This window comes from Dreissena polymorpha, chromosome 4 (assembly GCF_020536995.1).
Source record: "Dreissena polymorpha isolate Duluth1 chromosome 4, UMN_Dpol_1.0, whole genome shotgun sequence".
NCBI lineage: Eukaryota > Metazoa > Mollusca > Bivalvia > Myida > Dreissenidae > Dreissena > Dreissena polymorpha.
Window position 1 is genome coordinate 67,936,684 of NC_068358.1, and position 15,743 is coordinate 67,952,426.

Below are 15,743 nucleotides of genomic sequence, written 5' to 3' on the forward strand. Positions count from 1 at the left end.
TTAAAAAAAAAGAGTAATTGTATTTTGTCTTTGTGAATCAAAAATAGTAAAAATATTACCTTAACGTATTTTAATGAAATTGCTTAATTTAGAAATTTCTATGAAACACTCGTGAATAATTGCAAATGGTACCCCTTATCTGACAGAATGGATCATATCCGGTCCATGTTCTGTTAGCCTGACAGGTGCGGGTATTGTTTCTCATTAAGTCAAACCCAGGATTGCACGCGTAGTTGATGCTTGCCGGGTATGCAGTACCGTTTGGTGCCAACACCGACCCATTACCAAGCGTTAACGGTCCACAGTCTGAAACAGTTATTGTTGTCACAAGAACACTAAAACATCTTTCATCATATGAGACACTTAATTTAAGACAGAAAAAAAATAAATATATATATATATATATATATATATATATATATATATATATATAGGATCTGACACAAGTTGTCATATCATACCGTGTTTTATTAAACGAGTTCAGGAATTTGTTAGTAAGCGAGGCTTTGGCGAGCTTACTAACTATTTCCTGGACGAGTTTAATAACATATGGTATGATATGACAACGAGTGTCAGATCTTTTTTATCACATGCTTTTAAATGAGCAAATTAAATAAAGATTTACGCAAACATAATGATAAATCCCGAATGTTGTTTACATTTCGTGACGTCGTTTGACGTTGCAACTGCATTTCAGCAAAATAACAAAATGCGATTGGTCAATAAACGAAAACTAAGCGAATGAAAACGCTCCACAGTCTTAAACAGTTATTGTTGTCACAAGAACACTATAACATCTTTCATTATATGAGACACTTAATTTAAGAAAGAACAATATAAAAACTAAAAACAAAAAAAACCAATATATATATATATATATATATATATATATAAGTACGACAAATACATTATTTGATGCTCTTATTTTATTAACAATCAAACGGGTAAGGTTCAGTTTAACTTAGCATTACGCTTTGTTAATACCTAATTCTATTTTCCAAAACGATGTGTTGTTAATGGCAACCGACAGAGCTCCGCAGCTGACGTAACCTTCCACGAGACCTGAGGCATATTATTGAATATTATTATTTAAAAACGAGACATGTGACCGCAGGACACGGATTTTCTTACATTCCACTTTGTCTCGGCTTATGTCGAGATTTTGTTATACAGCTTAATTTTGTTATAGAAGGAACTTTGGGCTTCGGATAAACTTTTTTGTTGTATATGTGTACCAGCCTTAACAATGCTACTATATGTACTACTTTTTATCTTTCTTTTCCTTTTAAAGGTCACATGAATTTACATCTGGTAGACGATTATAAACGCTAAACTGTATCACCAGTCATTTTTTTCTTTCTTTTCAATACATATTTGCATTGAATATATACATTTTAAAGTAATATATCATACAAGAATAATAACCGTTAGTTATTCATCCAATACAGAGTTCATACTGATGTTTTTTACTGAATGCAAAACAAATCGCCCAACTGCAAGCGCTTGCCTCCTGATGCGATTGGCTGGGCAATTTTAAATGCAGTTGCATTTAAATATGACTTATTTGTGTGTTTATGATTGGTTCTTACAATAAATGAGAATAAAATAGTTGGACTATATGTCTCGAATGAACCGATGAGATTCAAGTGTAGATTTAAAGAATGCATTCGAATAATGCGATGTTAAAAATCATATGTTTTGTTGAAAAATTGTGGCATTGAAAACAGTGTCAGTTACTAAAAGGACTGTTAAAACGTATTATTGCGGTGCGTTGTTATTTTAAAATTCAATGGAAATTGACGTATAATTTAAAGGTTTATTTCATTGATGTATATGTCGTCCTTTTGATAGTTGAACAAAGTAAGTCTCTAAACAAATACTTGCCTGCATACATCAACTGTTAAAAAAAATGCATATTGTAAACAAAACTAAACGAAATTAAACATGGTGATTTTATTCCATGAAAATACGTATATATGCACGTTATTAAAAAGCGTGTCAAACAAAAAGTTTAAGAAGAGTTTTGAATAGACACAAACAACCATTTCGGCGGAGAGAAATACTGCATCATATTTGGCATAGGGAGTACACATCTTGTAAGTTGAAAATGGAACTCAACTTTGTTTTTGATCTTTTTATTTGGTGATACAAGACATTCAATCTGAATAAAACCTTCTGTGGTATGCTTGAGTGTGTAACATTTGAAATGCTGGTTAAATTATAATCGAGGCATAGAGCGATATGTTTTCATGTTACTCTGCTTTTGCATGGCATTGTTGAAGACAATTACGTGGGGCGTAACCGGGTTATATCACTTATAATTTTGACATTACTACGCAAGGTTAGATTCTGTTAATTAAATATGTTTTGGATATAGATTTCAACAATTGAACGCTAATATTGTGTTGTTGTTTATTCACCAAAGGTTTAAAAAAATATTGCATGAGAAATACAATATTATGTAAGCGTCTTTGTGTACTGGAATTTATCCGACTCGTAACAGAAAGGCATACACGGCTCGGCAAGAATCGCATTGTAAACCTTCTGTCGTCGGATAAATTAAGTAAAAAAGACAATAACATAAATTCGCTAAATTTATGATACAAAGATGTCATGGTGATTAATTTGTTCATTGCGTTTCAACACTGTAGCAGCAGTAATTTTAAGTTGCGCGATTTATTAAAAAACAATACAAACATAGTGGTGCACAAGTTAACATAGTTGTGAATACGTGTGCAGTTGCGCGACACAATTTGAAACATGCTTCTTGGATAAAAAAAAGACCAATAACATACAGTGTTATGTTAAAAAACAATAAGTACCAAAACTTTTGTAATTTCTTACTGCAAAAGTAAGATCCAACAAGGAAAGAGATTTATGTAATTTTTATTGAAATAAAAGACATATCATGGTACTTTTTTATTCAAGTTCTGAAGTTCATTGGTTGCATGCGATTACATAAACTGTGAAATCTCAACGGACGAACATGCAATATTTATAGATAAGCTGTTTAGTAAGGAATTATTACTATTATGTCCCGGAATAGCATTGATGTTTACCTGGTGGCAGAATCACGTGGTAGTCTGTGTCAATATCGTATGGGTACCTAAGGGTTACGTTGATACGTCTGTTGTAAACGTCATACACGACGTCACTGGATGTCGCGACATCAACGCTCTCGATCAAAGTGTCAGTCGATGTATTGAAGACCTCTATGAAAGCCGATGCGTTTGGTCTTTTAAACTTAAAAATTAAAAAATTAAACCGATATATCACTCTGTTGCATATGAATACTAGTAATCAGAAATCAAGAAAATTACAGGAAAACAGGACAAAGTGCAATGATCCGAATATCAACTTACCGACTTATCAATGACAATAACCCACAGATTTGTAAGCGCTACGCGTTCGACTCGTAAAGGAATGGGTCCTGGTACTGCAAACGAATAATCAAATCGCGATATTATATTGGTAGTAAAACAAGTATGGGCCTTAATTTGAAGTTCACACATTTACCAACGGCGATTTAGTTGTGGTTTTTTTCATCAAACTTGCATTCCATGGTAGCCCTCACATATTTTTAATGCTTGGATTTGAGGAAACTGTTTAAATGGCTTGAAGCATTATTTGTACTTGTCGAATACCAGTAATCTACATACTTATTGACCGATATATCTTGATATCCATTACATATATAACATCTTTCAATTAATGTTATCCGTATTGTGATAATATTTCATATAATTATTTAATTGATTTATTCCATAAATGCATGTTTTTCCGAGAAGGTTCCATATAAACTTACCGGACACAGCTATTCGAATGCACTGTGCAACGCTGCTTATTCTACAACATATAAAAATGCTTTAATTAGCGATACCTCCAATCACACAAACACATCAAATATTGAGAATACATAAGCAATTTTTAATGTTGATTTCGGTACAGCAATAACCCCGTACCCGATGTTGTTGTCCGTTGCGTAGAAGCAGAGGCTGTGGTCCCGTCCGCCGTCAGACGCCACTGGCGTCCATGTGACGGTCACAGACATTAAGTTCCACGTACCATCAGTGGACTGCGTAGCCGTGGACCGTCTCATCCCGATAGGGGTTATCGTCGTCACACTTCGCAGGCTGTAGAAAGAATAATATTTGTTTTAACGGTTTATTTAATATTTAAATAAATTATTATGAATGATTAAAGGGGCCTTTTCATGTTTGGGTAAATTGACAAAATTGAAAAAAGTTGTTTCAGATTCGCAAATTTTCGTTTTAGTTATGATATTTGTGAGGAAACAGTAATACTGAACATTGACCATGCTCTAAAGTAGCCATAATATGCATCTTCTGACGATTTAAAAATCCGAAAATTATAAAGCGTTGCAACGCGAAACGAATGAATAATTTGGAGAGTTCTGTTGTTGTCGTTATATTTTGTGAAACTACGAGGATTGCTTATATAAAGTATAAAATACATCCGTCATTGTATCCGGAAGGATGACCGAGTGGTCTAAGTCGTAGACTTTTTACTCCAGGACTCTAGGGGTTAGTTGTTCTAGCCCTGCTGAGGGTTACCTTTTTTATTTTTTTTATTTTATTCTTGATTTTTTACTTGAGCTTTTTTATATCCCATGCTTACATTAATCAATATAAAGCATTTAATGACAAACTTCAAAACATGCCAAAATCTGTGAAAATGCCCCTTTAATTGTTTCAAAGTCAGTTATACAAAAACAAGCTCGTACATGTATTTACTCCTTGCTGTGATTGGAACTTGAAACTGATCCCCCACTTTGATAGCGTAACATTCGTCCGATTTGGGTGTTGGACTGACGAACTCCGGGGCGCTGTGACACGTGCAGCTCGTACATGAAATCACGTGCACCAAGAACTGGATAGGTATGCTGCTGAGAGGGATAGTGCTGATCTGGCTTCTGAAGTCTTCTATCTGGACGGCTACTGCGTAATAGCCGATAGTGGAGGCCGTGTAAGTAATGGAGCACTGGGCCTAAATCAAACAAGCGAATCAATATGGAATATGAATGTACAGTAGACGTTAGAGCATACATGTTCTTGTTGTTAACATGTAGCTATAAAGAGAATCCATGAATGGTTACTTGAACAAAGTACGAAATACCTGATTTATTGTCGCGCCTGGTGCTGCGTTGCAAACTCCAGCGCATTCATTTAGCACACCTGACGCCCATCTGCACCTGACGATGTCCCCATCTACATCGCCAACTTAAAAAGCAAAAATGATTTGTGTAAATGTATTTCAAGAATTTATCATAACAATATGTACCTATCACTGCTGAAGAATTTTCATTAGGAAAATTCATTAGACACCACTTCTCGCGAAATAGACCCGTGGAGTGAATCGTAATACCAAAGAATAACTTGTCGTCATAAGTGTTATGTACAATGTATATCGGCTAACATCGTATATCTTAAAGACCAATTTAGTGATAAAAACCTCGAAAAAGAAACCAGATTTGTCACGTATCGTCAATATAAATATAATGACCAAGTTTCATCAATGTGTAGTAATAAAGGTGGCCCCTAAAGTGGAAATTGTATTTTATAAGAATGTGCACCGTGACCTAGATTTTGGATGACTATGACCAAGATTCGATCACGGTCGAGATATTTTGAAGATAAACAATCTGATATGTTTGATCAAGATTGAGTCATTAATTTGGCCCTCAAAGTTGTGACAAAGTTTAACTCAGATTTGAACCAATTACCTAGATTTTGAACTCTTCCAAGATATTGTCAACATAAATATTGTGACCAATTTTCATCTAGATTTGGTCATTATGGTGCAACTAGAGTGGAGAAAGTTTGTGTTTTATATTTGATCTGGATACATAGTTTTCTCGAGACATATCGACCCAACAATACAAATGCACACTTCGTGGTGTTTGATGTCGAAAATGTTTGCATAATATTTCATTTACAATATTTGTCTGTTTTTGTTTTAGTTTTTAAAGTTTTATAATTATGAATACTGATAGAAGTGTATATGAACTTTTGTTAAGGCTATTCATAGTTAATGCTGGTCTTTATATGTCGGTTTATCTGAAAACCTAAAGTACATACTGATGTATAATGCACATTATGTTACAAAATATAGATGTTAAGAACATTATATGTTTAATAATAGTTAACAATGTGAGATGTTATTTGAATAGTTATTAATAGTTTTTAATATGAATTCTAAAAACCATTTCAAAGGTCACATAGCTTTACTCAGCACCAAGTACTATAACTATTGATAATATTCAATACTCAGTTCACATGTCTTACTGGAGGCAATTGATTATGACAAATAAACAGAAATACAATATAGTTTATAGTTGCGCTATTGCTTCGTGAAGAAGTAAGAACACTGTTCTTTTTCTTAAAAGAAAGGAGTGGTGGCATACCGAATTCGAAGCGCAATCCCAATTATAAAAGCAATGCCGAAATAAAATGTAATTTGGTTTCAACCCGTTAAACTAAAACATCCATCATTTTAATTGCATGAAAATTGGTATTATTACCGACACCATCATCATCATCATCGTCATCATCATCATCATCATCATCATCAGCATCATCATCATCATCATCATCATCATCATCATCATCATCATCATCATCATCATCATCATCATCATCATCATCACCATCATCATCATCATCATCATCATCATCATCATAATCATCATCATCATCATCATCATCATCATCATCATCATCATCATCATCATCATCATCATCGCCATCATCGCCATCATCGTCATCATCATCATCATTATCATCATCATAAAATCCCCACAAACACTAGCTATAATTATAATTGCCATTACACTCCAGCCACATTAAATAATCATTATCGACATCAGCATCATTACCAATATAATGAAATTCATCATCAATATCAGCATCACTGTGACCGTCTAAAAACGTGATTTCTTAAAAATGAAACTGACAGGAAAAATAGAAATAAAATCGCACTTCAATCATAAGTCTTGTGACCCCTTAAGACCGTCAATATTACTATAACCTTATTATTTAAAAAAATGTATACTCTAAAGTTTCTGTAACTTAAAATATTTTAGAAATAGAGTACAAACATTTGGCATAATAATAGACTAGCTTGTTATAGAGACATCATAATTGACATTCGATATGTCTCTACATCTGCGCAAAAGGGAGAGCACCGTTAATTGATTTCTGCACAGAGAGTAGAGAGCTTGTTAAACATGTTGGTAGTTAAGCTCTTAGTTAAAAATGTTGATAAATCATTTCAAATTATGTCTCTTTTCCCATTATATCTTGTAACTCATTCGTTGATATTATTGAAAACACGTATTTGTATTAGAAAATGTTCAAACTTTATTCATTTCTGCCCAAAATTTGATATAAAACGAGGCTTCAATAAGACAGAAAGTTGCACTTTTTAAGTAACTCTTCGAGTTTAGCGTGATTACATCTTAACTTCTAACTTGCATCTAACGCTGTGATAACAGTTAGTTTATTTTTCAAATAGTCGCATTAAAGAAGCTCAACAGTATTTTACATAGAAAGATTATCTAGCTCACTGTACAACACTTTATGAAATGTGCTCTAATCTTCCAAAAAAAGAGGAAAACAAAGCCATATGATGTCTTCTATAATTTCAAGTAAATCTTTCCAAAAAACGTCACTTAGTTACCTGGCAATTGAATAGTGTAGGTGCATCCTGATAGAAGAACAGCTATGGGCGCCATCTCGACTGTTGGAGAGCGATTAATGATCCCTGTGTCGTTCCGGACACTCATGTCCACCGTGGCCTGAAACCGCCAGTCGCTATCACGACCATACACGAGAGTCGAAATCCAGCAGCAACTTGTGTATCTGAATAAAATGCATTAATATATCAACTATGTAATTGCTTTCCAGCGGAAGGGTAAATTCCGCTTCGTATTGTGGAATATTTTTACCATGATCCTGGTAAATATTCCGTTGAGAACGGTTGGAACTTTTCCTCAACAGATAGCATAATAGAAGCGGGAAGATCTATACAATACTGACGACGTTTTTTCTTATTTTCTTCTTAAACGAGACTCATTTTATCATGGGATACACGCTTTGGCATTATTATCAGTAATAGTCGTTGAGTTTGGCACTACTGAGACGACGATCACAAATCAAGTGCATATTTAAAATTCAGATGTATTTCAAATCAGTCCCGAAGTACACAATACGTGTGTGTCGATGCATTTAGAATAAAAAAGTTGTTTTTAAAACCATGACATTCGGTTCACGAATCCTTCGTTAATACACTGCACAATCACAGTACTTGACAATTGTTAGCCACAAATTTACGTATCCCCTTAAAAGAAAAGAAAAATATGTTTCTCATTTTGGTCCGCGTTTTTTAAGAAGGACACTGTCGAACGATCAGGCATTTTGGAAAATAAGTGCTAGGTAAAACCTATAGCATTAAAAAATATTTTTCCATGCATATGTAAGACCATAACGTGCATATCCGTGTATAATTTTCCTTAAGTAATACATGAGCAGACAAACTGGACTCTAAGAACTCTAATCAGAACATAGCATTGGTAAAAACCATGTTATACTCAATACCCAAATGTAAAGGCTGTACTTCCTGGAGTATACGTTATGGTATTCCTGCCTGTAGTCCAGTCGTCGTTGCCAGTATTATAATCAGTACACAAAAACTGCAATGATCCGACATTGCCTGTACAGCCTGAGAAACAAGTCATGGAGTCGGTGCCGATGAGTGTCCTGTTACTGATGATGGTGTCGTCACAATAATAATGTGACGAATACGATCTTCTCCACGATATCCGGAAATGAACTTTGATCTGAAAAACGAAATAATATCGCACACAATCGTTAAATAGTTAGTTGAGTTAGTATGTAATGACATATGATTAATAATGTATAAATAATTCAGGAATGAGGTTACGTGGTGTTCGGATAAAAACATATGCCCCGTAGACATGACATATAGGACCAAATTAGGTCTCAGGTGAGGCTTAATTTATGCAGATGGGTGTTTATCATAACATCACATACAAAACGTCACAAACGACGGCCAGCAACTATGGTTATATCTCATAAACCTACACAACTTAAACGCAGAAGAATACTCCAAATAACAATGCACGCACATCTTAAGCATGCATAATATTATCTTGCATCCCCTTGAGTTTCAGTTACTGGTTCGAAATCCTTTTTTAAGACATGAAATGGCTCACTCGCACGAAGGCATCATTCATTATTCGGATTGCTCAGAAACGTACCTATTGTCCCAAATATTTACGAAACACGAACACAAAAAAAATGGAAAACTAAAACGCATCAATTAACAAGCCGCCATATTTATATCAATCTACAGCAGCCCAAGTAACTTAGAATAAGCAACACTGGTACTTAAAGAAGTGGTATAACCAAGTCTTCATGAACGTTCAAAGAAAAGATTGACCTTCGTGTGTACGATACTGGTAGGACGATATTAATATGGCAATTACCCTCACCCTACCACCACTTCCAGACAAGATATTAAGACACTTTGCCTGCCCATAATATTTCGCGTAAGCTAGATTTTAAACATATGTTTGCCAAAACAGCAAGCTATAAATACGCTTCGTTTCGCAGAATAGTATACGTCTTAAAGAAACTGTGACTCGCAAGTCAACTAAAAAGGAAACAAAATTAAATTATTAAAGAAAGCAGCGTTGTTACTAAGCTCGACGAGGACGCTGCCTCGGCTAAAACTTGCAGACCAAAAACAAACATATACAAGTATTGCTGCATGATCAATTAAGTAAAGTAACTAGAGGTACACTTTTGCATTTATACCATCTCCGTCAGTGGCAAATATTTTATCATCGTACCGTGTCATCTATGGTTGCAGCATACTTTACAAGTGAAATGTCTCAACGGCAGCTGCAAATTTTCAATACGATTGCAATACGGTGCGCGTAACATATGTAATTGTATTCATAATGCAGAACAAGAGTTGCATGTCAACATAATATTGCAACTGTGTGCGTAAAATACTTTTTTTCAGTCCTGAATTTCGTTGCAAGAAGTTCTCTGTAAAATTTTGATAATTTCCGAATATTCATGTCATATTTGAATTATTTCAAAACATGCCATCAAGATAAAGTAAATGTGAATGCAATTTTTGTTGTTAAATTCGAAGACGATCTTTTGATGAAATTCGCACGCCAATAGACACAAATAGTTCTTGATAGGTGTATACAAAAAAGGTTTTAATTCCAGAGTATGACCATCCGTCAAATAGTTTTTGTTAAGCTTTCTGTAAATGTGCAACGAATCAGAACCGCAACCGTCCCAGTTCATTAGCATTTACGATTCTGTTTATAGCTGCTCGCAATTTAAAATTGGTTGGGCTAAGAATGCACTAAGGAGCGCGATGAAAAATCGCACCACATCACAGAATAACACCAAAGAATTACACGAAGGTATTGCCTAGGTCACACAAAATTCATGTTTCTTGAGGCAAGTTGTGAGTTTCTTTAAGCTTACTACATATAATTACAGTACATATAATTGTTAAACGATTATCAAATGAATGAACATTTAAATAGTTTAATCTGGTGAATAATATGTTTCATATTAATATATATCTTGTTCAGTGTGACACAATGTATGCACTCAAATAAGCCAAATAATATTGCCATAAAGAATTTCAGCTAAATTCAGCTGACATGAAATTCTATAAATGTTCTTTAGACAATTACTAAATGCTAGTACTACTCTACGATGAAGTTCCTGTAAAAGTATGTGTTCGACATCTGTTTAACGATAGGTAAATAGTTTCGACATACATCAGACTAGTGTAATTCCTCGATACATTTTTGCCTAACATCAAGAATGTTAAATGTGGTTGAATATAACACACAACAGATTTGTCACTGTGTCAATGCATTGAATTAGAACTAGTCGTTTAATAAAATATCATCGGATTTGCAACGCTTTAACGATTGTACTGAACAAAATATTTTACTAACAGGGATATCACTTCCTGTTGTCGTAAAAAAAGTTTATATAAAATATAAAAGTTGTATGATAAACCGGGTGGGAAAAGCAAACATTCTAAAATTATCATTTTACAACAAAATTGTTGTCTTGTGTAATAATGACGAAATCGACCATTTTCATGGCGTATTCTCAAGGAATGACGTAGTTATATTGCGAAAGATGTGAGAAATGTATGGATACACGCAACATCGCAAACACAAATATATATAGTACACTAAGATCGGTTTCTCGGTTGCAAACAACAAAATGGCAGCTTAAATGTCATTGACATTTTAATTATAACAGTGGAATATTGTGGATTTGTGGAAGGTAAGTGTTAAAATTATGCATTTTAACATGCACGCTATTATTTAAAGTTCAATGTTAATAACGACGTTTCCTATTTCTAATTATTTAAGGTACTACTTCACGCATATTGATTGTTTGCACTACATGCGTGTTTCCCCGTAAAAAACTATTGAAATCATCCCTCATTCGTCAAATCTTTTACAATCTCTTGTCCAGATCAATTTTTTAAACAGCAATCCTAAACTAATAGTTCGAGAAAAAAAGTGTGCGTTAGTTACGAATGGTTAATTATTGAGCATCAGCATAACAATATAAACTGTAGGTGGGGCTAAAATTGTGTTGTCGGTCAGGGACATGATACTTTTGGAGAAGTTCGAAGTTAAGAAGTGTTGTCGGTCGGAGGTGTAATAACACTTAATGGGTCAGCGTTTCCAATTTAATTGTGCACTCGTGGGATAATACAATGTTAAAATGGTCGAGATGTATTATGCATCATTGATTGCGTTTGTGTCTCGTAATGTTGCTTTTCATCGTAATAATGTATGTAATTAATTACATATTTCATTTGTGTGGAGTCCCGATGGTCATATCGTCCTGTGAGCACGTGAAATACAACGCCACAAAATCAACTCGTTCGATACAATGCATCGGAAACCACAGTCGTACCGTGTAATATTCCCTATGTTTCAGATTCAACGTTTAGTTATATAACGTAGTGCAATCTTATTAAATTAATGTAGTATAAATAGTTCTGAAATTATTTCACACGGTTAACGACATACATTGAGTCTTGCCAATATGAGGCTATTTATAATATGACGCTATTGAAATATTCGTTTTAGGTTTCGCGCTTATTTCAGATAGGTAATTGTACACCCAGATGACTCAAATGTCCAAATCGTTCTTCAAAACACAGATTTTTCACGTTTGGCATGCTAACGTTGCATGCTTTTTTACATTCGGATTATTCTGGTACACTTTATATGTAAAGGTTTGTATAAACCATTGTGTTGTGTCAATAAAATATATCGTATTACGAAATCCACGCATCGAAGAATTGTTTCAAATCTGTTATGTGGGAAATTACCTTAACTTTCCGCATTAAAAATATTTTGTGGGAAACCACCTTTACTTTCCGCATTTAAAATGTCGTAATCGGATTAGTGCTTGTGGCGAGAAAAACAGCTTAATTACGCATAGTTTTATAAACATGAGGATACCAATCTTAAACAGAAGACCATTTTTGAAACCTGCAATCGAGCTCGTATGGGTTCCAACAAGTAAGCTCATTTGGGTCGAAAACTATTATCCCACATTGTTCTCAGAAATAGTCGCATATTGGTTCAAGATAATATCCCCCTAGAGTTCTGAAGTTTAAAGCTAAAAGAATCCCAAAGGTCACAGAAGCAAGCCTATAGGGATCCTGGTGAGAACTCGCAAGGATTAAAGAACAGCCTTAATTGGTGCCACAATGCAAACAACACCAAAGCAAATGCATATGAGTCCGAGCAAAGGTAGCACATATTTATCCAGGTAAACAAATACATATTGGTCCAGTAGGTATGCACTTATGGATATCAACAATTAGTTACAACATTATAGGTACCAACAAGTAATTACATAAGCCCAAGCAGGTCCTAACAAATAAGTCCAGGTTCCATTACCTCTATATCAACTGTACGTGACATTATAATCGACAAAGACTCTTTTGCATCGAGTGATCAGTAAGATGATTCCAATGAAAATCAAGAAAACATATACTTGTATATTTGTTTAAATGGTTACTTGTTTTTTGTTATTTTCTAATGAATCGACGAAATTGTACATACTTCACTATCGATCCGTGTTTAATATTTTTGTTCGGATCCCTTTACGATCTGCCGTTTTACCATTTCCTGTTTCAATTTTAAGTCATTATTGGGGCTACGGTAAGAGAAAGGTGTTTGCAATTATAAAAAACAACAATCAATTTGTCCGTCTCTGAGACACCACTTTGTTGCATTGGACAACATGACGTTTTTCGTAGACTAGACATGCATAAAGCAACGCGCATTATGTGATGGGCTCAAGTTTACCGCCTCCATGATGATCGATTTAGATGGGGTTCAGACGAGCGTCCATGTGGCTATTCAACAGTCGAGACCAAAACCATATCGTTCAATGTATATGTTTAATGAATTTGGCCGCTGTGCATACGAGGATGAAAACGTACGAAATATTAACAATTAAGCAATAATCATAATAATAATAATGATAATACTAATAATCATAATAATAATTTTAAAAAAAAATAAAAAAATAATAATAATAATAACAATAATAATAATAATAATAATAATAATAATAATAATAATAATAATAAAATAATAATAAACAATAATGAATAATAATACCACGGAAATAATAATAATAACAATCCATGTTTTACGGCGATCCCGTATTTTGCTTGACCTACCACCGGTCCAGTGTCGTCTGGCTCCCACATAATAATCGCTCCTCTAAAGTGAGTGCCTAAAAACACATCAAATCCTATCGTAAATAAAATTATTAAATGCTTCCACATTTTAGAGACGACTGATGAAACTGTTCTTGAAGCCTCGAGTTACATTGACGGTGATCAGACAGACATTGCGGGTTTTAGGCGGCGTTTTGTTAAGTGTGAGGTTTAGGTCTATAGAAGGAAAAACCCACGCCAAGTCATTCGAATGTGTAGTTATTTATAACGACGACTCAACTGTTAAAGCGACCTTACCCTTCTGAAGAGACTTGATTACCGAAGTAATGGAGTATAGTTAGAAAATGAAATTGAGAAGACGTATTCGTTTTTTTTTATATCACTTTGATAAGCATTTACAACTAGAACATTCGTTTATTACCACAGAACTGCAAAGCGTAAATGTAAATAACCCAGTGTATAATAAAGTGAATGAAAATTAATTTATCTGATAAGAATTCAATTAATCTGATAATTTCTTTTTTGATTTCAGATGGTGCACAGAAAACCCTCATTATAGAACATTGATTGTCTTATAGAGCATACATTTATATTCAGAATTTATTTTGTTCATTTGACCTTTTTATTCAGCAGTAATTCAGTAATATCACAGTGGTTAGTTAAATTACGCGCACTTTTCCTGTGTTATCTGGTACAGTAAGCGCAGGTGGCTGACAACTACCCTACTTGATACACAGGGAATGGCAAAAATGTCATGCGCTCAAGCACATATTTTTCGTATACGAATTTCAACGTTCATGAAGCATGCCTCCTTTAACCTGTAATTAATGAGTTATCGTGCTGTTAACTCTATACAGTTGTAAAATTAATCATTATCATCGCCTTTGCATTAGTTTAAACGATAAAACCACAAGCTCCGACTTAGTGGTATCTCGGGAAATCTTCTATCTTGGTTAAAAGACTACCTACATGAGAGGACCCAGTGTGTTGTAATCTCTGGCTGCCAATCTGACCCATTACCGATAAACGCTGGTGTCCCTCAAGGGTCTTTATAAGGGCCCCTCCTCTTTCTCATTTATATAAATGACATTGTACGAGATATTCACTGTCCAATTCGCCTATTTGCAGACGACACCACGCTATATATCATCGTCGACAACCCTGTTGATGCGGCTAATCATCTTAACACTGATCTTGCAAAAATTAATTCCTGGGCTGATAAGTGGTTGGTAACCTTCAATCCATCCAAAACCGAATCCTTAGTTATATCTAGAAAAATCAACCGCCCAATCCATCCCCCTCTCTTTTTCAACGACTGCCAAATTACTGAGGTTTCGTCTCACAAGCATCTAGGCTTAACTTTTTCTGATACATGTTCCTGGCATGACCATATTGAATCAGTCAAGAAGAAAGCATGGCAAAGACTCAATGTAATGCGAACGTTCAAGTTTACGCTCGACTGAAAGTCCCTTCTATCGATTTACACAACATTTATTAGACCGATTCTTGAATACGCTGATATAGTCTGGGATAATATTAATACACAAGATGAAATAGAACTTGAGAAGATTCAACAGGAAGCAGCAAGGATAATCAGCGGGGCAACACGTTTGGCATCCTTGCAAAACCTATACAATGAAACTGCTCTCGAACCATTAAAAAATAGGAGAACAAAACATAAACTTACCCACTTCTATAAAATGTATAATTCAATTCACTAGCACCCCCATACTTGTGCACACTTATCCCCTCTAGCGTGGGAGAAAGATCTGATTATCCACTTCGTAACTCTAACAACATTCGCAGTATCCAATGCAAATCACAACTTTTTACACGATCTTTCCTACCATCAACGATAAACTTATGGAACAATTTACCGGAATCGGTGAGAACGGCTCCTTCTCTCTCTGCTTTCAAAGCAAATCTTAGTAAAG

At 34.6% G+C, this 15,743-nt stretch overlaps 1 protein-coding gene across 1 annotated transcript in view; it reads right to left on the minus strand.

Moving 5' to 3' along the window:
- LOC127880070 (sushi, von Willebrand factor type A, EGF and pentraxin domain-containing protein 1-like) overlaps nt 1-13,996 on the minus strand; it is a 29,019-nt gene extending 15,023 nt beyond the window's left edge. The window contains exons 1-11 of the mRNA XM_052427303.1: nt 13,810-13,996; nt 8,616-8,857; nt 7,699-7,880; nt 5,137-5,240; nt 4,745-5,007; nt 3,963-4,133; nt 3,806-3,846; nt 3,363-3,436; nt 3,060-3,243; nt 985-1,062; nt 133-306 (exon numbers count right to left, since the gene is read on the minus strand). Of these exons, the coding sequence (XP_052283263.1) occupies nt 133-306; nt 985-1,062; nt 3,060-3,243; nt 3,363-3,436; nt 3,806-3,846; nt 3,963-4,133; nt 4,745-5,007; nt 5,137-5,240; nt 7,699-7,880; nt 8,616-8,857; nt 13,810-13,917 (1,621 nt within the window). The 5' untranslated portion in view covers nt 13,918-13,996. The remainder of the gene's footprint in view (nt 1-132; nt 307-984; nt 1,063-3,059; nt 3,244-3,362; nt 3,437-3,805; nt 3,847-3,962; nt 4,134-4,744; nt 5,008-5,136; nt 5,241-7,698; nt 7,881-8,615; nt 8,858-13,809) is intronic.
- Between the last annotated feature and the right edge of the window lie 1,747 nt (nt 13,997-15,743).